Genomic DNA, 27,824 nt, shown 5'->3' on the forward strand with positions numbered 1-27,824 from the left:
TTAGTACTTTTTTTTTTTTTTTTTGTATCAGGTATCGAACTCAGGACCGAACTCAGGACCCAGCGCTTTCAAGGCAGACTTGGTCCCACTGAGTTAAATCCCTGGCCCTCTTTTAGTACTTTAAATAAATATGCTGTTCTACTCTCTTTCTGGTTTGTACTATTTTCAGTGAGCTATCTGCTCCTAATTTTGCTCCTCTATGTGTGATGTGTCCTTCCCCTCCCACTGCACCCCACCCTGCCTACTTTTAAAATATTTATCACTGGTTTTCAAGCATGTAATTAGGATTGGGTTAGTTTTTTTTTCCTTAGTGTTCACTGAGCTTCTTAAATCTGCATTCATAGTTTTCATCAAATTCAGAAAAAAAACACTTTGTTATTTTAAAAAATTGTTCCTCTTCCCTCATATTTTCCCCCTTCTATGGGTCTTCTGTTTATTGCCATTAAGCTTTCTGAAGCTGACTCACAGTTCTCCGACGTGGCCTGTTCGCTTTCCTTCGGTATTTTATCTCTGCACATCAACTTGGATAGTTTCTATGGCTATATCTTTAAGTTCATTAACCGTTTTGTCTGCATTGCCTAATCTGCTGTTTACTTTTCCTCTTGGACATGTCATTTCTTCTAGAAATTCAATTTGGATCTTTTAAAAATTTCTTCTCTGACTCTCTGAGTTTAATCTTTCTGCTAACTCTTTGAATACGAGGACTGAGTACTTTTACACTTGATCTTAGCCAAAAGGCCGAGAAGCGATGACTGAGTACTTTTAATAGTTGTTTTACGTCTTTGTCTGCTAATGACATCATTTACGGCATCTGGGAGTCAGTTTCTCTTTTTTGTCCCCTAGTCATATGTCATGCTTTCCTACTTCTTGGCATGTCTAGATAATTTTGATTGCATGCCAGATATTGAAAATTTTACTTTAGTTGCGAGGTATTTCTTCCTCCTACTATTATTCTTGGGTTTTGTTCTTCTCTGTTAAGTTACTTAAAGAAATTTGAGCTTTTTGATGCTCGTTTTTCAGCTTACAATGCACCAGAGTAACCTTTCATCTAGAGCTAATTATTCTCCACTTGTGAAGCACTGCCCTTTTGACTCCAGCTGATGCCCCACTCTCCAAGAGGTTTTCCTGGATGGTGGGAACACGAAAGCGCTCCCAGCTGTGTCTAAGCATAAGCGATTGTTCTACAGGACCCCTTCAGCGATACTTTCTCTGGCCTTGCGTAGTTTCTTTACAGCCCATACTGATCAGAACTCAGCTAAAGACTGGTAGAACTCTGGCACTCTCTCTGTGCACCTCTTTCCTGCCAGATTCTTTGCTTTGAACATAGAGCCCTCAGCTCCCTGAACTTTCAGGTCAACTTCTCATCTCAGGTTGCCTTGGTTCCCCTTCCATGATACAGTTTAGGAACCTATTCCAGGCAGAACCCCAGGGCACTCATGCATCTTACCCCATTTATTCCTCCTTTCTCAAGGGTCACTGTGTTGCGCAGCCTGCTGTCCAATGTCTACAAAAAAAATTGCCTTGTATACTTTGTTTTTTCAACTCTTTAGAGCAGAAGGGTAAATCTTAAGTCTTTTACTCCTTTAGTGCCAGATGTGAAGTATCTGTTTCTTTTCTCTGTGATTATTTTTATCCAGATTTTAGTCTATAATTTAAAAATCCTATGCATGGCCATGAATCAAGCAGGTTTTTTTTTTCCCCCTTTGTTTTTTTGTTTTTGTTTTTTGTTTTTGGTATCAGAGATTGGTCCCTTGAGCTTGCAAGGCAGGTGGCGGAAGCACTGAGCTAAATCCCCAGCCCAAATCTATCAGGTTTTACTCTCCTATGTTTTAAGTGAGTTTGGCACCCCTTCTCTTTGACTATCTGTATAACTGTTGCTTCTTTGTTTATTTTTAATGGAAGGCTCTAACAGAGAAGTCTGTAAGAGCACAAAATAAAAATAGAAATACTTTATTTCCATTTTTTTATGTTCTCATTTTTTTCTTTTCCCTTATTACCTTTCCCTACCCTTCCCATTTCCCCTACATCTTTAGCCCTTTTCTTCGTATTTCACATTGTCAATTATATCATTAGGATCTTATGTACCATTATAGTTTTTCACACCAGAGAAACTATTCAGTATTTACACATGTGTGACTTATTTATTTCACTTAGGAGTATATCCTCAATATGTATCCATTTTCCTATGAATAACTCTAAGTTCCCATTCTTTATGGCTGAGTAGTATTCCATTTTATAGAAAAACCACATCTTCTTTATCCAGTCTCCAACTGATGGGCAAATGGGCTGTTTCCAAGTTTTAGCTATTACAAGTATTTGCAAATAGGGAAGGGAGGAGGGGGCGAAGGGAGGGCAGAGATAAGGGGAAAAAAATGAGAACTAAGACCTGTCATGTAAAGGTACAAGATTCCAATGATGAATGTAACTGTACTGTATACCTAAAATGTACCAATAAACTCAATGAGGAAAAAAAATAGAAATAAAAACGAAAAAATGCTACACATGGATTATACTAACTATGAAGTACGATGATATGTAAGAAAATACAACAGATATAAAAAATCTTGGGCTAGAACTTTAGAAACTGGAATCATAGATACATTTTGTCCTTCAGGTATCATTCTACGACTGGGTTTCCCTGGGCCTGGGGACGTGTGAATGTAAAGATACGGACCAGTTGATATCTTTGGTGCCACATAATGCAATCATTTCAAGATTCTGCAAAACTCACAAATGGGTCAACAAAATTTTAACTTATTTTCAGAAGATGTAAAGAAGGTGTAGGAAAGATAAAGCATTTAGAGTGCAGAACCACCTCAAACCAAAGTGCAAGAGGAAAAAAATAACAATGAGTAAAAAGGCTGGCGTATTGAGGAACTGGGAGCCCAAACGTTGGAAAGAGGAGGATGAATGGAAATAGTTTGCCTCGTGTAGTAACCTTGATAGTGCCATTGTGGGAAAGAAAAATTGCATATCATATCAGAGAGCTGGAAATGTCTTGAAATTCTAGCAGAAGGATTTACTTAGATTTGACATGTGCACAGTTGTTTAATATGCAATGATTGATGATGATGATGATGATGATGATGATGATGATGGTACATCCTCTTCTTTTGAAGCTTTGTGGTGGGGGAATTGGCAAAATGCTCACGGATATCTATGTTATACTTTTAAAGACTACAAAATACTTAGGAAAATGCTCTTACTGAGGAAGCATGATCCATTCCAGAGGAAGCTGTCAATGATTTGTGTTGAATAGGAGATAACAAGCTAAAAAAACTTGAATTGAGATCTTTTGCTAACATTACAAAACCAGAGTGATCAGTATAGTGTTAAATCCCAGATTAGTGGGCTCCTGTGTCGTAGCTCCTCTCAGGGACACCACACTGTCAGGAGGTGAGCTTTAATTCAGCTCCAGTTTTCACCAGAATCATTTTCTGTGTCATAGTTTGTAACGTTTTAGGAAGTGCAGAGATTTGCTGTGGGATGACAGAATGGATGAAATCTTCTCCGGTCTTTTCACCTAATTCCATGACTTTTTGCTCATTAGTAGGCCTATTTAGTAAATGGAAGTAGCTGACCATCATAGAACACGAAGCCTGACTTGTGAGAGTGGGCTTTTCACATTCTTTAATTACAAGAATGAGTTCACCAATGAAAAGCACAGCCAAAGCACATGGTGAGGAAACAGCATAAGGTTAAACCAAGAGTGCAACACAAACCAAGGCAACATAAACCAAGGACTATGAGACAGTCATGATTTTGATTGTTTTCTTTTGAGAATATTAAATTATTCATAAAGCTAGAGTGATACTTTTGCCCAAGTAAACCTTTATATGCATTTCAAAGAAAACAGTAAGTGTCCTTGAATACTGGCAGGCCAGCATTTTCATCTTATTCCTTTACTTGGGCTTTACATATTATTTTTCTGATAAAACTCACATTTGGCTACCATAACAAAGTGCATTAAAGTCATGTTACTGATATACTATCACCAATGCCATATTTAACAAGGGTGGCGTTTAAGTGGCTATAATTACATGTCTAGGTTACATTGCTATTATGTTGAATAAAGAGTTTGTTTTTTGTATTGCTGTTCCACATGTAGGTGTGTAATTTCCAAAAGACAAGATAAATTAGGCTTTTCCACTTAAAAAATGTTTTTCCTCCTTTATTGTAGAGATAAGAGTTCCAGTAAGGAAGGCAAAGTGCACTGTGGAGAAATCAGCAGAAATCACAGATCCTCGTGCCTTAAGAGCTAATCGATCACTTTCAGTTGCTTCAGGCTTGAATAATTTTATGGAAGTGCAAGAAATTTGAATTCTTTTCTAAATTCTTAAATTTGGGAGAGGAATCTATTCTTATTTTCATACTGGAAAGGGAGGGAGCAGTGCGAGTCATTCCAACCATATGTGCTCACAGAGTAAGAATGTGCCTGTAGGTGTGGTTCCCACTGGAAGGCGCAGGGACGAGAGCGCCTTGCTCAGGAGCCACTGTTCTATTTCATCCGGGACCTGAGTGCTCTCACTGCTCTATTCCCTTAGGGGGTCGTGTTCCTCTGCTTAAAAGAATATTGCCTCCTCTCCAAGCTAATGATTTGTTTGGAGGAGGGAAGTCTCAGAGGTGACGATAACTGCACAGCTTTTATAATGTATCTTTCAGGTCTTTGATCTACTTTTTCCTGAAAACATGGGACCCCTCAGTAGCAAGATTAAAGATGCCTTTTCATAGAAGAAAGGCAAAAGTTGAAAACTTAAAAGTGGCTCAGGTTTCCAAATAATATTTTTGTATTTTCTTCATTTTGTCAACATCATGTTTGGTGAGTGTCGTTCTTCATTCATGTGATAATTGGATGACAGTCCAAACACAGTGTGGGATCATAGGCTTTCTAGGGAAACTATGGATTTGGTTTTTAAAAAATGGCTAGGGCAAATGAGTCTACCACCAGGGAATACATATTCATCTTGGATTATATTTAACTCAAAAATATTTACTTGAGGCCTTGGTCTCAAACACTGTGTCAAGCATTGTGTCTTTTGTAGTGAATATCAAGAATCAAGATGTGTTTTTGAGAGACTCATGCTCTTAACTAGGCAACTAAGGCATTACAGAAATGGCCATGGTGGGATGCAGGGTATGACAAATGAAAAGTACTCAGAAATGAATAGTGATCATTTTGGGAGCAGAGAGGAGCCCATATTCTGAAGTAAATGATTTTTTTTTTTTTTTGCGCCTAATTTACTTTTAGTTCCTACTGTTTACACTATGGAGGAAATCAATACCAGAATGGATTGTAGGTTCATCTAAATGACTGAAGGGGAAGAAAAAGTTTAAATCACCAAGTTTTCTTCTCATGATTCTAATTGAGCTATGCCTAAAGATTTCAAAGTGTTTACATTAAAAAATTTAATTTGCAAACAAATACTTGTGTAACCCAAAGGTCTGTGGTGGGCAGTACTTTTTTTTTTTTTTGGTTACTGATGTTTTGTTTATTTTTTTAAATACTCCATTTTAATGTTCTTAGCTGAGAATGAGAACCTAACCAATCTGACACACAAAGAAGATTCTTCCATTCCCACTAGTTTGTTTTTGACTATTTTAACTAATTCTTCACAAGAAAAATATGTAAGAAAAAAATGTAGTTATTAAGAGAAATTATATCATCTTTTCTAAATTATGATTCAAACTCAAATTAATAAAAATAATAAGAAAATTCACTACCATCTGTAAGATAACTGTAAGATATATGTGTCAATATTTGATCTTGTTCAATGAGCATCTCTCAACATTTGCTTTTGTTCTTATGTGGCACGGAACTGAGCATTTTAAAAAGCATAAACTTATTTCACATTCCTTTCAAGGGATAAATACATATTGTGAACTAGTTCAGGTGAAAGGGGGAAAGTCAGATTTAGCGAGTAGGAGAAATCATTACTACTATTCATATGCTCCTCTTAAATGTTGAAGATACAATCTGGTACAAAAGTCTACCCAACCTTCATGTGGTAAGGAACTGGTTAAAAATAAAACTACCAACCAGATGAGAGTCAGGTGAAAATGACAACTATTAAGAGTGCTATAAAAGAATTTTCGAAAATCAAAGCCTTACCAGTAACCAGATCAAGTTCAACGTCACGTCTGCTCTCCTTCCATGACAGCAAGAGGTCAAGGCTGGAGAGATCTTGAGATTCTATATAAGTGTTCATTGTCAGCATCATCTGATGAGCTTTGGCTATTCCGTAATGAACTTGCGTTTCCTCCATCAGAGACGTGCTCATTAGCTCTACCGTTGTGTCAAAAGCTTGCTGAAAGTACTCAGAAGCTTTGTTGTATTGACCCTAATAAGGTGAGAGAGAGAGAGACAGAGAGAGAGAGAGAGAGAGAGAGAGAGAGAGAGAGAGAGAGAATCTTTTCTTAATTTTATTTTACCACTCATATATTCGTTCAGATCACCTCGATATGTCACACACTGATCTCTGAACAGTTCTTTGAGCGGAGGGGGACGATAAACCAGCTCTGTTATAATAGGCTTCTTTCTAGTATTATTGTTTGTTATTCAAGATCTTGAAATTAATTTGGCAGAAAACTGTGCCTATTAGATTGAATTATATGACAATTAAATTCTTTTAGATAAAAAGTGCTCAAAAAATTGTCTGTTTCATGTGGTTCAGCCTAATATATTCTAGTGAAAAGAAATGTGAGAAAGAGTGAAAGAATTCATTGATTCGGAAAGAGGTTTCATTACTAGTATAACTGTATTTATCTAACGAAATTAGATAAATTCTTGCTTTCAGGTGTAAAAAATCATTTTCAGTGAACTCATTTCATTGATGGCCAGTGAATATAAATGTATCTATCAGGTAATTTTGTTACTGTTCTTGTTTTCCAAAATATATGCTTGTCATTCTTCACTGAGAATGTTGGAGTAACATACATTTCAAAAACAATAGCACTAGCACAAATACCATGATCAATTAAGTATCTACCTCTTCACTAAGTTCACTGCAATATTTCATAGTGTAAAAATTTAAGATTCGAAGTTTTTCTTTTGTTTGTGTTGGTTTGGTTTTGGTCATCTTCCCCTCTTCTAAAAGCTATTGTCCCCCAAATAAAAGTAGTCACATAGCTTTTGTGAAACATCAGGGCCAGCGATACTTTATTATGTCATCAGCCTTCACAAGTCACACTCTGAAGACAGAAGTCTTCTGAAGTCACTGTTAATAAAATCGAGTCTTAGAGAAGACTCTCTTCTGCCATCTTCAACTCTCCTGAAGATCCTCACCGAAATTATTTCCTAAAGTAGAATACTGTTTCTAGGACTCAGTTATACTTGTAACGACTCTAGAGAATGACATCTCTATCTCCTTCGCTGACTTGTGATCCTGCTGGCTTCGACTCCTCTTCCCTCCGTTCTGTACACACAGAACATGCATGATACCATACAGAGAAGGAGTGAGCTCTGTTTCCCAACACAGAGCAGTGACCATGCCCTGCTATATATTTTACAAATAACTAAGAGCTGCTCAAGTTTCCAAACCAAAGTAATGATAAAGAGATAGACTCATCGCCCTGATTTGATCAGTGCAGATTGCATGCATGTGCTGTCCTATGACACTGACCACCATAAACGTGCTCACTTAAAAGAATAATAAAAAATTTGCAAATATCAGTGAGTAGTCTTCAGAAAAGAAATGCGTGTAATTCAGAATGCTTCACTACAAGTGTTTTGCTTGTTTGTGCTTTAGTTATCTGTGACAGAGTCTTGATACGTAGTCTAGGCCAGACTTTGAACTTGGGAGCCTCTCGCTGGAGCCTTCTGAAATGCTGGAATTGCCCACATGTGCCACTGGGCTCAACATTTTCTCTGGATTTGTAAGTCGTCTTCTGACAATGTTTTATTAAGGAAACGGACATAAAATACAGTAGTAACAGCTTTTGTACTGTTCATCATTCCAGGTAAGTGCCTCTTCAACTCCACCATCCTCATGTAAACACGGAACTTGGGTAGGAATCAAACTAATTGAAAAAGAATTAGCAGGACGAGGAGGGGATGAAACAGGACATATGTGACAGTTTTGCAGCACAAACAACAGTGTTTGCAGCACTGTGTCATGTGCAAGGACAGCCAGCGAGAACTGCTGATTCAAACGATGCTTTCAACTACATTTGTTAATTAAAACTCATATTATATGAGTGATAAGTTCTGTCTGTTAAAATGAACAATTCTTTTATTTCCAATTATAAAACAAAATTTATATGAGAAAATGATTATTAAATTAGGAAAAAATAAAACTATCAAAGACACAAGTATGCCAGTTAAGTAAATTGTCTGAGAAATGATAAAAATATTACTCATGATGAAAATAAAGTAGTTAAAACTGTAGATTGTCTTGACACACATCAAAGATATAGGATAAAATACATGAAAATATATGACTGCCTTTTCCTAAGAAACAGGGAAATATACTTTTTTTTTTCCACCGTACTAGGGATTGAACCCAGAGCTTTCCTCTTAGGCTAGATTCCCAGCCCCTTTTTATTCGTTTATTTTTATTTTTATTTATTTATTTTTAATTGCGTTTATTGGTACATTTTAGGTGTACAGCACAGTCACATTCACATTCACATTCACTACTGGGATCTTGTACCCTTACATGACAGGTCTTGGTTTTCATTTTTTCCCCTTGTCCCTGCCCTCCCTTTACCCCCTCCTCCCCTCGCCATTTACAAGCACTTTATTTCCATTTTCTCATATTTTTTTCTTTTCCCTTATTTCCTTTCCCCTACCCTTCCCACTTTCCCTACACCTTTAGCCCTTTTCTTTACATTGTCAATTATCTCATTTATTTTTTATTTTTGAGACAGCCTCTTGTTAAGGTGCTAAGTTTCCCAGTCTGGGCTTGAAGTTGAAATCCTCCTGCTTCAGCCTCCCAGAGAGGTGGGATTATAGGCATTTCCTTCATTCTTTCCTGAGAAATTTAATCATGTAGTTGTTCTTCTAGGTATATTTCTGAGCTTTATGGTATTTGTTTTAGGTGAGAGTTTCAACTAACAAATTTGGATCATAAATAAATGGACATATATTTGAATTTTTGGAATTATTTTTATATTATGTTAAAATTAACTCATTCATTGGTTCACTCATTAAACAACTACTATGTACTAAGCTCACAAGCAGTGATGATTCAGCAATGAATGCAATTTACAGTTAAATTGTTGAGCTTGCTATTAGGGTAAATAGTGATATACCTGAAACTTTTGTTAGGTCTTATTTAACAAGTGCTTTCCTCCCCTAAAACAACAAAAAAAAATCCTAATTAAATAGTTATTTTTCTTTAAGCTTGTGCCTAGTATTCCATCTTGAACACATATCTAACTGCCACAAAACTGAGGTCAGGGTACATTTTTCTAGTTTAAAACACTGCTACGGAAATACAGTATTAACTCTCAGATGTTAATTTTCATACATACCATTTTAGAATGAGATTTCACTAATGTGTATTATATTTCCAGGTTTAAATTCTTAAAGAACTTTTTATAAAAAACTTCCAAACAAAGATCCAAAGTTAATTTCTGTTATCAAAGTAATTTCTGTTCTATTACAAAATACAGAAGATTCCAGAAATTAGCCCCAGCAATCTTGACTATGAGTTTAAAAATATATGGTGAATTTGTACACTTCATAATACATCTTGTGGGGAGAAGACAACTTCAGTTTACATAACCCTGTTAAGCATTTAGTGAGTACTTGTAGGACAGGATCTCAGTGACATCACAGACTTTGAAACAAAGCTCGAATTATTACAACAGAATTTTCAAGCATTATTCTGATTCTTACCAGATCCTTCTTCATGTCAAAAATGTTACGCTAGCCAGCAAGCAGGCTCAAAATAAATGGGTATTTTCTCAGTATTAAGGATAACTCATTTTCCTGCTCATTTTATACTCTTTTAACGTTGTGATCACCATTCTTTTAGCCATGTGATTATTCTGAGATCATACTAAGGAATATTTTTTTTAGTACCGGGGATTGAACTTGGGTCCTTGCACTTACAAGGCAGGCCACCGAACTGCTGAGCTAAATCCCCAGCCCCTAAGGAATATTTAATCTCACAAAAGGTCTGTACCTGATTATCTGCCTAGAAATATTCTCATTTGGCTACTTTATATTAATTATATATTTTCAATTAACACCCCAACAAAAGATTATCCCAGAGAGAGGGATGGCCTATCTTGATTAGTTAGCAGAAGGTAAACTAACTAGAATAAAGGATATTTTTAAGATGTTATGATTTTAATTATGTAATTTTAATTCTAACATTATAATAACCATAGATAATGCTAACTCATGTTGTCCCAAATAGAATTTTGACTATAATTTTTTGCTTTATAATAATATTATTTCTTGGAAATTATTGTGAAGAGTACAGTTACAACACATCACATGAGTAACACGAAGCCAGGAAGTGTTGGATAAGGGTGGTTTAGCAGGTGTAACAGGTAGCGTAGTGAACAGCAGCAATACTAGATTTGCTTTTGCAGATTTCGGATGAGTTTTTGAAATTCTAAAATGCTGTGCAAAAATGAAATAGAAATTTGGAATGTGAAGAGTGAGAGAATACTCCTGTCCAATGGTTTGAAATTGGTTGCAAAACTAGTTTCATGACCTGACTTGTTTTTTGCTGGCTGAGTCTATGCCAAGGTCACTGCTAGGCACCAGAATAAGAACGTAAACAGATAGATCAGGTCCCTGCTGTCACTAAGTTGCAAAAGGCTGACGGTGAAGAATGAATGCTGCAGTGGTTACTCTGGACTGGGCTGCCCAGAGAAGGCCCCTGGAAAATGAGATACTTCACAGCAGCTGAAAGACAGAAAGCCAGCAATGTGAAGCTGAGATCAGAGAACATTCCACATAGAACACTCCAGCCAAGTCTCACACATGCCTGTAGCAGGAATGAGCTTAGAACGTTTGAAGAACCCCAAAAAGGTCACTTTGGCTGTGCTGAAGTGGGTACAGAAAATATCAAGAAGCAGTAAGGCGAGAGATGGGTGACAGTGATCACAAAATTCAGGACAGAGCAAGGATTTATGTCTATGTTCTTGGAAGAATAGGGATTGTACTGATCCGCTCTCTCATAGCCGGGACAAAATATCTGACACCCTTGACTTACAGGAGGAAAGGTTTTATTTTGGCACATGGTTTCCGAGGGTTCAATCCTTGGTAAGCTAAAGTGTAAATCCTTTAAAAAGGGATTACTTTGAGCTCTTTTGGACACTGGCTTATAGTCAGTGGCATTGGGATAGAAGGACAGCAGAGCGATGCATGAAAACAACACGAGTTCATAGTTTACTGCAGTACTCCAGGAGATAAAATATAGTCGCATAAAGTGATGTGATAGTAACAGAGATGGAAGTGGCAGAGATGTTGGTAGATCTGAAATCTATTTTGCTGGCATAGAGGTCAGGATTTGCTTCTGGATTGACACAGAGCAAGGAAGAAAGAATCATCAAAGGACATCCAGGTTTTTGGCTTGATCAACAGGGTTATGGGATAATTATGCCAGTTATTAAAAGACCAAGAAGTGGTAGATCAAGGGAGAAGGCCATTATGTAGAACATTAGAAGTCTATTAGAAATCCAGGTAGAGATATGAAGTAAGTAGTTGGCTTTCCTGATCTGAAGTCCTAGGAGTGATCAGAATTAGAAATTGAGATTTGGTAGAGGAATGGATTTAAGAGAAAGTTAGTTTTAGAGGGCTATATCTATATTTGTTTTGCTTTTTTTTTTCTGAGACAGGGTCTCACTATGTAGTTGAGACTGACCTGGAACTCACTGTGTAGCCCAGGCTGGTTTTGAACTCAGAGTGATATTCCTGCCTCAGCCTCCTGAGTGCTGGGATTACAGGCGTGCACCACCATGCCTGGCCTAGAGGGCTGTATTTGAACTCATCTAAGTGCACGTGGCAAGTGTCCAGTGGGTTATGAGTCTGGAGTTGAGGGGAGAGAATCAGACCTTGAGATACTAAGGAGCTAAAACTCATCTATGCAATACACAAAGTGTGATCAGAAAATATGGTAAATTTAAAATTTGTAAAAATTTATTACAGTAAATGATATGCCATTAATCCTCCTCAAAATACTGCCTCTTGGTTTAAGCATACTTATCCCATCATTTTTTGCCATTTTCTGAAGCACTTCTGGAAGTCTTCTGTGAGTGTCTATAGTTGTACTGCTGTGGCTGCCTTGATGTCCCGAATTGATCCAAAACCTTTCATGGTCATTTTGACTTTGGGAATGAGCAGAAGTTGCACCACCACGTAATGTCTATGTGAGCATACCCTTCTTTTGCATGACATTAGGGAGCTGCATTCACCATATTTTTAAAAATCATACCATGTAAAGACTCTTATAAAAGAAGACTTGCAGAACTGCTTCAGAAAGTTGCAGGAATGATGGGCTAAGTGTTTGAAGAGAGTGGGGAGTGTTTTGGAGAAGATTAATTCAATTAAGTCAATGTATCTTTTACTATAATGAAATATTTTGATGACTCCTCGTATGCTAGGAACTCTACTAGGTACTACACAATTTCTTTTTTAAGCTCAGGGCCTTCAGACTGATCTATGTCCCTGGGTTATTTTTTTCTTTTAATTTTAATTTTGAGTCAGGGTCTTGCTACATTGCCTTGGTAGGACTCAAAACTTGAGATACTCCTGCTTCAGACTCCCAGAGTGCTGGGATTATGAGAGATGTGTCACCATGCCCAACTCGTATATAATATTTTTAAACTTTTCATTCTTTCATAGCTAGTGTTCAAGGTATCTCTTTATTGACAATTGAGCATCAAGGAATTAACTAGCCCAAGCTCACAGTTAATTAGTGGCTAAACTCAGTTCAAATTCAGGTGGACAAAACCCAAGGTAGTTCTCCTTTGCCTTATTCTTGGAAAAGCTTAATGCATAGCTGTGGTTCAAATACCTCGTAAAATTGCTTAGCTATGAACCTGGAATAAAGGCATCTAATACAGTTAGGGAACACTGGTGAAATATGGAAAAGCAGAGACATAAAATCATCTTTTTCAACTTTTTCTTAAGAAATGCTTTGCAGAACTCAAAGAAAGTTCAAGTTATCAAGGTACCTACCCTATGTCAAAAAGACAAGGAGGAAAAATAATAATTATCACTTAGTTCTAATAAATCTACTGTGTTGTATCTACCACTTTTAAATCATACTCTTAGTAATGATGTAATAACTCGGAATCAGCCTGGGAAAACATTAGTAGCTCTTTTGACTTGGGAAATGTCCACAAAATAATGCTTAATGGTAAGGCCTGAAAATGAATTATAACTTTAACAACTTTAGTAACAAAAAGTGTTTGAGATCATAAAACTCTTACAGTACTATCTACTTAATACTATACTATGAGTGACCATTTATTATAGGAATCACTAAAGTATCTGAATCAATTCATGCATTGGAAATATATATATTTGAAGGTAACATGAAAATCTGAAATCCTTCAAATTTTTATTAAAATATGAAAAAATTTATAAAAGTTAACTTTTGGCCTTGACACTGTTTTGGATATTAAATTTTTATTCAAGAATAAAGAATCAGAGCATAAAACACATCTTTGTCCTAGTGGTAAAAATGCAAGTATGAAAGTATGCATGCCCTACTGAACATACTATTTTCCTTATTTTTCTGTACTTAGGAATACACAAGCTGTTACTCGGAGTATGAGTTATATTAAAGGGCTACATTTTGGGTGTGGTGGTATGGGAGGGTAAAATAACTTTGTGCTTTAGCATTTATGTTTTGAAAAACAACACTTTCAAAAACAAATCTATTGTATTTATCAGGAATGTTAGCTCTGTTGCTAGGAGATTTTTTTTAGACTGCGAGCCTCATAAGGGTGTGTAAGTCCTATCTTGTTTTACACTACTGTATCCTGAAAGGTAAGCAAAAGCAAATAGGAAATAAACCCCAACCCAGGGCTCCAGAGAGCAGAGGTGACCCTGCATAAAGGGCTGGGAGCTAAGGGCAGCAAGACAAAGGAACAAGGACAAAGGAACAACTCAGGGTAGCTGGGGCAACTGACCAGGAGGGGACAGTGAAGTGAGCGGGGAGAGGGCGAGAGAGCAAGGACCAGAGGAGGCTGAGAGCTGAGGACAGGCCAGTGGGGAAGGGAAAGGGAGAGGATACTGTGGATCACAGTGAGAGGGAGCCAACAGACAGGACAGCGGAAGGAGCAAGAGAGAGCGTTGAGAGAAAGAGAGCACACACCTTGTTTGCAAGGACCGGAAATGAAAAAATACTAGTTTCATTCATTCAAATTAACTTCAAACTCATATCCTTAAACAGTCCTAAATCATCCTGGAATAAAGTCAACTTTATGACAAAAGAACAGAATGATTCAGGGGGATTAAGAGTGCGGGTTTGAATGTCACTGTCACCTAGAACTGAGAAGAGAACAATTATTTATAACACTAAAGGTGCAGAGAATAATAATAGCTGATGCGTTTGCAGAGAGCACTTACTATGAAGCACCATTCTAAGTGCTTCAATATACTAATTTAATACTCAGAACCACTTTACAAAGTGAGACATTGGAGGCACCTAAAAGTATAAGTAACTTGCTCCAGATCCCAGCTCTCAGAAGGGAGGAGTTGGGCTTTTAGCAGTCTAGTTTTGGAGGTAGTGCTTTAGATCACTGCATGTGCAGCCTCTCAAAGAAATGAAAATGGAGTGTATGAACACATTGGAGAACAGTACCTCCTTCAACAAACGACAGACCTTACTCATGATCAAAACAGCAATTATAACTAGAAAAATAGGCCTCTTTCATATAATTTCTCTGGAAGAATCTAGGCAACAAGAGATAAAATTGGGATAAGTCAGAAATCCATTATGACCAGTGCATTTAACTAATAATAGTGTCTTGAGTAAGATACTTTTACTTAATTTTATTGTAGACTTTTTTCTCTTCTTTATGTTTTCCCCCCACAAACTCAAACTGTTGTTGAAATTCCATTTTAAATTCCCTTCAAAAGCATTCTTGGGATTGTCATTTCTCCTCCTGGGTGACTGGCCATAGATAGGGCATCACAGCTAGACTGGTAAAACAGGAAGTGGGAGCAGGAGGGGTGAAGGTCAGGGAAAGCAGACGATAAGAACTAATTGCTAATGGACAGTTCCTTTGAATCTAAATATTTTAATTGCTCCTCACATCCAAAGTCACTTGGAATCCCTACTGGCTGTGGGTATATGAATCAGGGTTAGCAGCACCTGGGGACCATGCCCCCCCATAGCACCAAGGGACCCCAAGAAGAGGAGGAAGGAGGCATTTCCCTTCCCAGTCCTCCCCTTGTCCATTAACTCCTTTCTGCAGCCTCAGACATTCTGCATAATACATTGTGGGAAGCTGAGGATCAAGTAAGAATAGACTTAAAACTGCAAGTTTCTCCATAATAAGAAATACAAATACTCACTTTTTCATTATAGATGTCCCCGAGCATTGTACTTGCTCTCACAATATCTAGGCTTTGAAAATTGTTTCTTGCAATTTCCACAACCTTTTTCAAGTATTTAATTGCTTCTGTCATTTCTCCTTGGCTGGAAGCAAATACAATTGGAAACCGTTGCAGTATCATCTCAGTATCACACTGAAAAGAAGACATTTTGTACTTTTGCTGTAGAAAATGCACGGTGATTGTTAGGATAATGAAAATAAGTGCTAAATTAATAAATAGGTGGCTTCTTTGTTGGAGTTAAAACTTTAATGTGTTAGAACTTACATGTCACTTAAGTCGCTCATAGAAATGTTGGGTATCCTGGAATTTAAATGTGTAAAGTTTTAAACTTTCATCCAGTGATTAATGGTAATATAAGATGATACAGTTGCTTTGCCAGACAATTTAGTAGCTTCCCCCAAATTTTACATAGTTACCATAAGACACAACGAAGAGCACTGAAAATATATGTCCACACGAAACCATGTACCTGGGTGCTTGTGGCAACATTATTTGTAAGAGTCAAGGGATGGAAACTACCCAAAGGTCCGTCAGCTGATGAATGAATGCATCAACCAAGTGGTATAGCCACACAGCGGGACATTACTTAACCATAGGAAGTACTGAAATGTCAAAACATGGATGGAACCTGAAAATATGCCGAGTGAAAGAAGTCAGGCAGAGAAGGCCACATATTATATGACTCTGTTTACACGACATATCCAGGACATGAAAATCCATGGAGACAGGTAGCAGGTCAGTGTCTGCTGGAGGTTGAGGAGTGGGGAGTGAGGGGTGGCCAGTACTGATAACAGAGTTCTTTTCAGAGTGGTAAAAAGTCCTGAAGTCATTCAGGTGTCATGGTTGCACAATTCTGTGACTTATACCAAAACCATTGAATTTGTAGACTTTAAATAGGAGAATTGTGTGGGAAATGAATTATATCTCAATGAAGGTGTTTTTTTTTTCTTAAAAAGAAACTTTAGACATTTTACAACAGATGAATGTTTATTCCTATAAGGTTCCCTCAGGCAGTGAAATATCAGGTCGCTAAAGTCACATATGTTATATATTCTGGAAAAATACTCAGGAAGATGTGATTCCAGCCGCATGTTTGGCATATGCTAGGCCTTTGTGTATTTTTCGATATAAGAATGGTAGAAATTTTGAGAAAGGAAATGCTTATGTAGTACATGTGTATATTGAGTGTCAGGGTGTATCATGAAAACCTCAGCCACATGGATGTTTGGCGTTCAAGCCTAAACTGACTCCTAGATGTTTCAGTAATATCAAGAAACTTGCAGAGTCTAGCAAATGTCATAAAATATGCTAACTGTCTGAAGAATATGGTTGCCCTCCTTGCAGAGTTTCACTGTGAATTTGAAGAGATGAATATATAGATCCTTACACGGTGTTATCTGTGAGAGGCACTATAAGCTACAGACAGTGCTGTGAAACCTTGCTCACTTAAGAAAATCAAGGATATGGGGGGTAAATTTTTTTTTTTTTTTTTTTATATATCAGGCATGGAACTCAGGACCTTGTGCTTTCAAGGCAGGTGCTGGAATCACTGAGCTAAATCCCCTGCCCCACAAATTTGGTCTTAAAAGGCATTTAAAGGAATTTAAGGTCAAATCTAGTGAGTGATGATATTAAAGCATTTATGCCTTTGTTGTTGTTGTTGTTGTTGTTTGAATCCTGCAAACGGAACCCAGGGCATTCTGCCACTGTGGTACATCCTTTTGTCATAGATATAAGACAAAGTTGCTAAGCTGCCCAGGCAGGACTGGAATTTGTGATCCTCCTGTCTCAGCCTCCCTCAGTGCTGGGAGTACAGTCATATACCACCACTGTGCCCACCGGCATTTATATGAATTTTAAAAATCATAATACCACGAGGGGCATCTTTGAATTTTGAGCTGTGTAAAATGTTTACTGTGCTTACTGACTCACAGGCTCCCGCTTTCTTCCTCCTCCCCCTCCAGCTACATCTTCATCACATAGGTTGAATCGCTGCTGTTGGCCATCCCCCTTTCTTCAGACGATTTTCCGTCTCCAGCATCTCGCAGTGTGGGCTGATTTCTTTTCCCTCACTTTTGTGGGTCTTACTTTTTTCTGGATCTCACATGACTTTGAGCTCTCTGCCCCTCCGAAGTCGGTCCGTCCAGAGTTCCGGCCAGGACATCCCTCCTCTCTACTTCCTATAGAAGTCTGAGAGAGGACTGCACGGTAACCTAAAACCGAGATGCACAGGTCTGCCCAAACCCTATTTCTGGTCCCATTCCCCTTTCCACCTCAGATCCCCTTTTCCATTGTCCTGGATGTTTCTTAGCACGCAAAGGAAGACAATTCCTGCCAAGTGCTTATCTTTGAGGATGTCATCTAATGATGAGGTTGATGGCACTGGAAAGCCTCTTGAAGGGACGTCTTCCTAGTAATGTTAGAAAGCACGCATACATAATTTAGCAAATCTTGTTCCTAAAATGATATCACTCAGGATTTTTTTTGCTGTGGTTTCTAAACGTGATTTCAAATTCTTTCGGCCGTTTCTAAAGACCAAAGCTCCCTCATAAACCATGTTGAGCTGCTACTGGGGCTGTTCAAAAGAATACCTCACAAGAATATGGCAGGAGGCAACTTTATGGGAGTATATTTGAAACATGTACTGGCAGAATTGGAGATATTAACTTGTATAACCTTGCAAGATTTGGGTGATAATGTTTATTTTTATAAATAAACAGTGATATGCTTTACAAATACGATTACTTTAAAGTGACAGTGAGTTGTAGTGGATGTTAGAAAGATCTTGGTGTGGATCCATCTCAGCGTCCTAGATGAATAAAATTGATCCCATCAAAGTTATGAGCCAAAAAAAAAAATTGTGCTTCCTCAGTTTTAGAATAACCACTAATTGCTATAAGATGAAAATTTGTGTAAGTGGAAATTGTGACACATAGTACATGCAGATTCAGCACACGACCGCTACTAGGACTGTTGTCTCCCAGTGAAACAACTATTTGCTTCACTCTACCTGATACTGTCTATCACAAGCTGAAAGAGAATTCAGTGTAGCTAAGCATAACTTAGAAAACTTTTTATCATACAGTGAACTAAATGTGATTTTCTAGGGATTAGAGTCAAAGAACTAGCTTTTAAAATTACTTTGAGTATCAGGAACAGAAATGAATTTTTTCTTTCTTTCTTGGTAAAAGAATGCTCTACCACTAAGAAATAAAATAGAAATTTATGTTTCTGGAATTTCTCTGTACTAGTTTCTCTAATTCCACTCTCCCTTTTTCAGACAGCATTGTGACTAATCTGTCATGGTAAGGCCAATTTTCCAGAAAAATTATGCATTATTTGAGGAATTTTTCAAATGCAAGCATAGAATAAAACATAATGAGAAGTTCACTAATTATTTTAATTTATATAATTATTGTGTATGAAAACCAAAAGGTATTGAGAGAATTTTAAGGTAAGAAATATTAATAAATAAGTAAAATATCTAAATTAATAAATCAAATATGATGTAAGTTTAGAGCCAATATGTTTTATCAGTTGATGTTAGCTTTTCAAGCTGTTTAAAGAAAAAATAAAGAGGTAAAGACATTTTCGCATATCACTTTAAAAACTTAGGAAAAATTCAATAATAATATTTACCTGAGATGAACTTACTGAAACTTATTTTTGTTCATGTGTTGAAAGCGTATATGTTTCTGATGGAAATACATTTTGGACTACGTTTGGCCTGCTGAGGATTGTTAACTCAAAACAAACACAAACAAATCACCAAAAAAGAAACCCAAGTTCAGTGAACAAGAAATATAAAATCGTGTAAATAAAAGTATTGCTGGGCGATTTGAGACTTTTTTCCCCAAAAGACCAGCAGACCTCCCAAACATCCAAAATTATTTTGAACTTGATCTAACAAATAAGGCTGGAGAAAAGCCCTTCTATTATAAATGGTATGCTCCACTTGATAAATGTACAACTCTACAGCCAGCAAGGTTTGTAATATAGCAACTGAAATATACCAAATATGTATTGGTGAAAGGATTTTCAGTTGTGAGAGGCAACAACAGATATAGAAGTAAGTCTTTCCTGGAAAGTTGAAAAAAAATCACATATTTTCCTACAGAAGGGCTACAGATTATTTGTATAAGTTCAAGGGCAAGGTTAAAATGTTAGACAAATATTAATTCCAGTTTTCTATATGCAGTGCACAGGTGCAACTTGAACAGCATATTATATGGTATAATCATTAAATTCATTCAACCAGACCTTAGAGAGTTAAAAACATATATTCTGAGGAAAAGGACTCCTCGGTCCGAAGAATGAGAATGAAACAGTGCAGAATATTTGTGTATCAAGGTGATTCCAGTTTCCAACTGGGAAAACGGGACTGTTAACACCCACGTCCCCTGACAACTGTCCAATTATGTATATCACACTTGGCCTACTGTTTGCAGTAGAAGTAATCAATAAAGGATGTGGTTGAGTGAACATAGATTTTGGTTGAACCAATGCATGAAAACTTAATCATTTACTCAGAGAGAAGAAATCAAATAGAGCAGAGATGAAACAGCCACTAAGGGGTTTGTTGATTGTGCCACCAAGTTTGTGGGCCACAGATGAAAGTAATAAGGCAAATGGGATCAGTGACAGGAGAAAATGTAAAAAGCTATTCTTAATTTCATGAATTAATAGAAATCTTTTGATTTTTTGGAGGGTCAATTTTAGGAAATTTAGCATTGAAGCCTGGAGATTCCATTTTAAAGAATATATGAAAATTACTAGGGCGTGTCATTTCTCTCAAGCAAGGAGAAATTAATTTTCAGCTATAATAGGAAGGTAATTTCTACACTTGAAACTTTGCACTGATTGATTTAAAGATCTGCACTGTGGAAAGTTTTCTAGGAAATAATTTAATTGGAGCTCACAAGAAAATTTACAGTTGGTATGGGATAAACACGAGATGGGCCAATTCTGGCCAATGGATCATGAACAAATTTTGTGATATTTCTCTAGGTTCTTCTAAATAGTCATTTTAATTATATTGAAGAGTTATGATATTTTAGTAAATTAGTTACTTCAGTAAATGAGACAATATGTGCACTATGTATTATGAGGATATATACACACACAAGGAAAATTGAAGACATTCACTTCTGTATTTATCCGAATTATTGATTTATTTTATAATAATATTTACTTCTTAATTTTGCAACTCATTCTTTCTTTGTTTAATGGATCATAATTCTGGCTTTTATAATAATATCATAAAGCTATTTTGGAACATAAATTTTCTTTTTCACTGGAATTGAAGTAAGGGAATAAAGACATTGCAAATGCTGATTTTCAGGTGTATTTCTTATACCCTTGTGCAGTTAAATTATGCGGATCAATGGCAAAAAATAGCAAAACTTGTTCATTATTAAATCCTTCCTCAATACCTAATGCTAGGTATGGGTCTAGCATTACCAAATGGGCCACACCACATTACCAAATCCTCAGTTGTGAGAGAAAGTGGTGTGTTTTTCAATTGAAGGATTAGTATAAATTCTTATAACCACTTTAGAAGCTTCCAGGCTTAGAGCTTATTCACCTTTCATGCATGCTCAGCTGATGGCCTTAGACACACACTTATCTTAGACATGGCTATCCTCTTCCATTTCCTTTAAAGAGATAAAATATGTTTATAGAGATAGGGCTACCATTAGTGAAACTGGTACAATTGCACAGGTTAGGGAAAAGAGATTTAGAGGTGATGCTAAGCTTCATACACAACTTGATTTATTTCTCACTGTCATCACCATAATTTCCTCTGTTTTGGCTGTGTTCCATTCCTTGCATGTTGCCGCTAACCTGCAAGAAGACAGTTTAGGACTATGCAAGGGATGATACATGTGTGTGTGTGTGTATGTGTGTGCATGTGTGTGCATACATGTTAACTGAAAAAATGCCAAGCCATCAAAGCAACATTTTTTTTTCCAAAGCAACATTTTCTAAAAATAACCACAAATTTTATATCCAATGATTTTATTATTTAATGGGCTTGATTTAATAATGCTCCTCAGATATCTAGGGTGTTGGTGTCTACCTATATAGAATTTTTGGTTTTAAAACATTTATCTGTCAAGACATTATACTTAAATTATTTTGCATCGTGCTTGAATTCTAGTTTAAAAAAATCACCAGGCTAACACTCCCCTGAGCATTCCTCTATAACCACTCATGCTGTAAAATGGCAGGTTTGCATGGGAAAGTTGTGGCCTTCGGAGATTGCTTTCTCTTTGATCTTAGAGGAACTATCTTCTATAATCTGTATATTGCATAATCTTTTACACTAAGACTGTATGTCTACCATATGAATCATTGATAGTTTTACTGTACTATTATAGGAGGGAATTCTTAAGAGTGGAATTATTGTCTTTTGGTATAAAACTGAAAGGGGAATAAGTCATCTCGTTCCATTATATGTTTGCCCTGAGTCAAGATGCTGGGCTGCCAAGAACTTGGGGACAGAATTATCCCTATGTCTATGAAAAATACCCTCAGAGTCATGATCAGTCAAATACAGCTGTATCTTTCCCACTCCTAGACAAAAGATATATGTGCAACAATTAAAACAGATAATTTCTTTCTGCAAAAAATATTTGCAGATAGTTGTTCAATTTCCCCCTTGTATCTGACAATACAGACCAGAAATTCAAATCCTGGGGTGGAGACTAAATGTTACAGATAAGACACAAGGTGAGAAGGTTATGAAGTATTTGAAGCCAATTTCATGTTTCAGGGAAGTTTCAAAAATAATTATAAAGACCATCATTTGTCAAAAGGGTAGTCCAGTATTCATCCTGTGACAAATACTGTTACGGTACTGGTGACAAGTTCTCCGTAAGTTTTATGTTTTATACAAGAAAACATTTTCTCCATCTCTCTAGTTATTCTTGGCTACAATGAAAATGCCATTTTGTAAAAATTATTCTATGAACATGGTACCGGATACATTTATATAGCTGTAAAAGCCTCAGCCGGGTTTGTTACTCTGAAGAAAGACGAGCAATCTAATGATTTTCTACTGATTTGGTGCAGCAATACCAGGAGGATCAAATAATGTAATAGTTAAAATGAACTGAACAAAAGGCCACAGAAGGGATTTGTTCCAAATAGATATTAAATTGAATACTTATCAATCTCCTTTTTGTATTCAATATATTTCTTGGTTATTTTTTGCAAAGTAAAGCTTTTAGGGGATAATTTAGAAGCTGGCCTTGTCTTTCTTTCTTTCTTTCTTTCTTTTTTTTTTTTTTTTTTTTTTTTTTGGTACCAGGGATTGAACTCCAGTCTTTGCGCTTGCAAGGCAGGCAACCAAATGGCCTTGTCTTTCTTAAGTAAAATTCCGTACTCTCCTTATTAATTATGTCTGTGTTCCTAAAACATTTATTCATTGATGATTCCATATAGAATTCCATATAGATTCTATATAGTATTTTGAAGGATACCTTCCATTTCATTGGCATTGGTATTGAAGCAGTGATTATTATATTAGCAATGGTGCTTATATAATGATGACTCCATTTCCAATTCATTCACATTTAAGTATCGAATGCTTTTAAATAACAGTTGTACCTCCTAAAACATCATCACGCTGTATACGTTCACAATGAGATATAAATGGAAAGAAATCAGAACTTAACACAATCTTTCTTTTTTTTTTTTTTTTTTTTTGGGACCAGGGATAGAACTCGGGTCCTTGTGCTTTTGAGGCAGGTGCTGGAACAACTGAGCTAAATCTCCAGCCCTCACAATCTTTATCTTTTACCACTACTGCTTTTGTTAAAAAGTTTTATTTTAGATAAATGGAAAACCAAGGCTTTAAGTTCAGTAATTTTTCTTTTTGTTATTCTATGTTTTCTTAAATCACAGTGCTACTATAGAATACATAGCTAAACGGCTCACACACTACAATCACAGTACAATGAGTGAAGGGTAAACAATGTATTTTTTATGGAAAACTTATGCACAGGAAGTTGTTCATGTATACTTTTATTAAATCTTTTTAAAATAAAATACTGAAAATCTTGGTTTTGTGCTCCACTGTATATCTAGATATGCTCAAAGAAGTGATGTCTTAATGGGAAAAGCATGACTAAAGTATAAATGGAAACTTTCCTAAAGAAGAGCTCGGGAGAGGTTATGGCAAGCCACAGTTACTGAAGCGTACTGCACAGTGCTCTGCTCTCTGCTTCCTTAACCTGTGAGATGTGACCTGATTTCACCCTGCCCCTTGCATCCAAGGTCACTGTTAAACTTACAGAAAACCGAAAAGAAAATGATACAAAGGAGAAACAGACAAGAAAGAGTTTAGATGTATTTCTTCAAGTCCCCCATTGGTTTAAAATAACTTATGATGAAAGGGTCACTTAAGAAGGGCATTGCTTAAAATTTAAGCAGGCAGTAATGGAAAGCGACAGACCTCAAACAATTTAAGTCTTTCACAGTTGAGTGGATTCACAGTGACAGCAAGACAAGGATGTGCTAACTTACCTCTGCAGGACCTTGGCTATGGCTTCATAGGCTCTCCCCAGGCCAAGATCATCATTTAGGTCTGTGGAGATTTTACTGTAAGTGTTGAGGACCTGTCAGGAAGAGAAATTCATATTGAACATACAGTACCATGACAACCATTGGTATTGCCTTTCAGAATGGAAAGGATGAAAATTAACAGTTATTTTTAATATCTCCATAAAAATTTTTTGTTTATGAAAAATTCACATTGGCTTGGTTTATTTTTATCTATGGTATAACTTGTTTCATGGTGATCTCTTTGAGCCATGACAGTGAGGTCTTACTATTGTAAAAATAATTATTTTCTTACGCTATTTCAAATCTTCCAATTCATAGAACTTAGGTGTAAATAAATAATTGAATGGTTTACAACATAATTTTAAAAGATAGGACTATTACCAAAGGTAATATACATCGGATTGTAATATTCTATTATCCTAGCTTAAATATCACTTTTCTTTCTATAAATAGCTATTTGAAAAATATGAATTTAGGTGACAGACCCTTTCTAAATCTATCATTTTATTAGATGCATATCTCACAGTGAGTACACGAATGTAGTATATACTAAAAATGTTTCTTACAAATGTACTTCATTACAAAAAGTCTTTTCAATAATCAAAAGATTACAGTACTGTAGGCAAACATATGATCTTAATTTAACACTAACATCATCTGTACAGCATTATTTTTTTTTCTTTTCTATTCTTTTGCCCCTTTCAATGGCCAAAAGGAGAGAAAATATATAAAACAAAGTTTCCTTTTCTTTCTTATTTCTTTATTATAACTTGATCCGACCAATTACACACATGAGGACACAGGAAATCTCGAAAGACCTCTACAGAAATCCTTTTCACACATTTTCTAGGAAAGAATTAGTGAATATCATCTGATGGCATTTCAGAGATGGAGTCAGTATGTGTGCTGTGGGTGACATAAATATGCCCTGTGTGCTACTGCATGAATGAGTCAGCCTCCAAGGGCTATGTATTAAGGACAAATTGATATTTATCTTCACTTTAAAGTTAATATTTGGAAAATACTTTCAATGAGGCCATTGTGATACTTCTTTAAACCTGAGTTTCATGTGGTTGATAAGTGACTGCTTGAGGCCTGGGCAGAGGAACAGTGAGTGGTGCAGCCTGTGGAGCTCGCCTCGGATCACAGCCCCAGCCCTCTGGGCTCTGGAATGGTGAGAGGCACAGCCCTGTGGGTGCCTGCAACACACCCCCACACACTTGCCTCTAGCCCGCTGTCTGGGCTGGTACTTGGATTCATACCACAGAGGCACAGGGGGTCATAAAGGCCATTGTTCTGAGTTCTACCTCGATTTTGATTTAATTTGCATAGTTAAAGGTGATTGATTAATAATGACCACAAATTGCCATTTTTCTAAGCTGTGCTTGATACCATTGTGTTGCTCATTGTATTACTTGGGCTAAAGTGTTGTGATTGATTTAATCAGTTGTCCTTCCTGGTATAATGAAAATGTTATTCCCTCATAGTAATTAGATACTCAAAACCTAAAGACAAGCTATAACAGGAAGATCAAAGTATTAATCCAGGAATTAAACCAAGGACACTGCCAACAACAACAACAAAAAAATGAGAAGAGATTCAAGCAAGGCACAAGCACAAACAAAGGCTGCCTGTTCATCAAAGGCAAATTCTGAAGGAAATGAGCTGGAAAAGTCTGATAATCAATCACCTGGACTTTTTGAACTGATAGCACAGGAAGTAACACAACAGATAAATGAGGTGCTAGAAAAATTCAAAACAGAAAAAAATTTCCAAGATAACTACAGAGATGGTGAGCAGAATGAATGACATGATTAGAGACTCTAGAATAGAAACAGATAAAAAAAATATGTGATTTCAGGACTGGCAGAGTGGATTAAGAAGCAAAATTCAACAATATGCCATATACAAGAAACACACCTAGTTCGAAAAGAAACTCATAGACTGAAGTAAAAGGATGGAAAACAGTTCTCCATGCAACAGGAACCTGGAAAAAAGCAAGGGTAGCAAACTTATTTGCAGACAAAGTATATTTCAAACCAAAATTAATTAATAGAGACAAAAAAGGTCACTACATCCTTGTAAAGGGAACAACAGAAGAGGAAGAGATGACAATCATAAATATATATGCACCAAATACTAATGCCTCCAACTATACAAGACAAATATTAAGGGACACAAAAAACTAAATAAGCACTAATACAATTGTAGTGGGGCAACTCAATATCCCATTGTCACAAATAGACAGATCATCTAAACAAAAAATCAACAACAAGATACTAGAACTCAACCAAGCTTTTGGACAAATGGACTTAATAGACATCTACAGAATGTTCCACACCACAAAATCAGAGAATATGTTCTTTTGGGCTGCACATGGGTCATTCTCCAAAATATACCACATACTAGCTCATAGAACGTATTTAAATAAACGCAAAGAAGTTGAAGTTATGTATATTATCAGACCATAGTGCAATTATATTGGAGATCAATAGCAAAGAAAACCGCAAGAACTTCATAAACTCATGGAAATTGAATAACACTCTCCTGAACAACCAGTGGATCACAGGGAAAATTAAGAAAGAAATTAGAAAGATTTTACAATTTAATGATAGTACCAATACAACATACAGGAATCTCTGGGACACAATAAAAGCAAATCTATGAGGGAAATTGGTAGGAGTGAATGCTCACACAAGAAAAACAGAGTGAGCTGAAATAAACAAACTAATACTGAATCTTAAGCTTCTAGAAAAGTAAGAGCAAGACAAACCCAAAGCTTGAACAAGGGAGGAAATTATTAAAATCAGAGCAGAAATCAATGCAATGGAGACTAGGAAAACAACACAAAAAAAAATCAATGAATTGAAGAGTTGGTTTTTTGAGAGAATAAATAAATCAATAAACTCGTAGCTAACCTTACAAAACAAAAAAGGAAAGAAAAGGCTCAAATCCATGCAATTAGGAATGAAAAAGGTAAAGTCACAACAGATCCAGGAGAAATCCAGAGAATCATCAATACTTACTTGGAGAAACTGTACTCTAATAAAATGGAAAATACAGAAGAAATGGACAGATTTCTAGATACATATGAATTACCAAAGTAGAACAAAGAAGATATAAAAATTCTAAACACCCCAATTATAATCCATGAAGTTGAAAACATAATTAAAACTTTATCAACAAAGAAAAGCCCAGGTCTTTATAGCTTTACAGCTGAATTCCATAAAACATTTAGAGAAGAACTACAGCCACTACTTTTGAAACTTTTCAGTGAAATTGAAAGGGAAGTGATACTTCCAAATTCATTCCTAGAAGCAAGTGTTCTTTTATTTCCAAACCAGGTTAAGATCCAACCAAGAAAGAGAATTATAGGCCAAACTCACTAATGAACAAAGATGCAAAAACCCTCAATAAGATACTGGTAAACAGAATACAGACAGTCATCAAGAAGATCATACAACCCAACCAAGTTGGATTTATCCCAGGGATGCAAGGATGGTTCAACATATATAAATCAATAAATGTAGTACACTATATTAACAGAGTCAAAGACAAAAACCATATGATCATCTCAATAGGTGCAGAGAAAGCATTAGACAAAGTTCAACACCCATTCATGATAAAAAACCTGTAGAAAACTGGAATATCTCAACTTCATAAAGCCTATCTATGAAAAACCATTATCATACTAAATGTTCAAAAACTGAAAACCTTCACACTAAAA

The 27,824-nt window shown here is 36.3% G+C and overlaps 1 protein-coding gene across 9 annotated transcripts in view; it reads right to left on the minus strand.

Moving 5' to 3' along the window:
• Ttc29 (tetratricopeptide repeat domain 29) overlaps positions 1-27,824 on the minus strand; it is a 210,947-nt gene that overhangs the window by 73,935 nt on the left and 109,188 nt on the right. For all 9 annotated transcript variants that reach the window (XM_010610918.2, XM_010610917.2, XM_010610916.2 and 6 more), the window contains 3 exons: positions 24,059-24,150; positions 15,488-15,611; positions 6,110-6,338 (listed from right to left, as the gene is read on the minus strand). In XM_010610918.2, the coding sequence (XP_010609220.1) occupies positions 6,110-6,338; positions 15,488-15,611; positions 24,059-24,150 (445 nt within the window). The remainder of the gene's footprint in view (positions 1-6,109; positions 6,339-15,487; positions 15,612-24,058; positions 24,151-27,824) is intronic.

This window comes from Fukomys damarensis, unplaced genomic scaffold, assembly GCF_012274545.1.
Source record: "Fukomys damarensis isolate Sample0158 unplaced genomic scaffold, DMR_v1.0_HiC HiC_scaffold_38, whole genome shotgun sequence".
Taxonomy (NCBI): domain Eukaryota; kingdom Metazoa; phylum Chordata; class Mammalia; order Rodentia; family Bathyergidae; genus Fukomys; species Fukomys damarensis.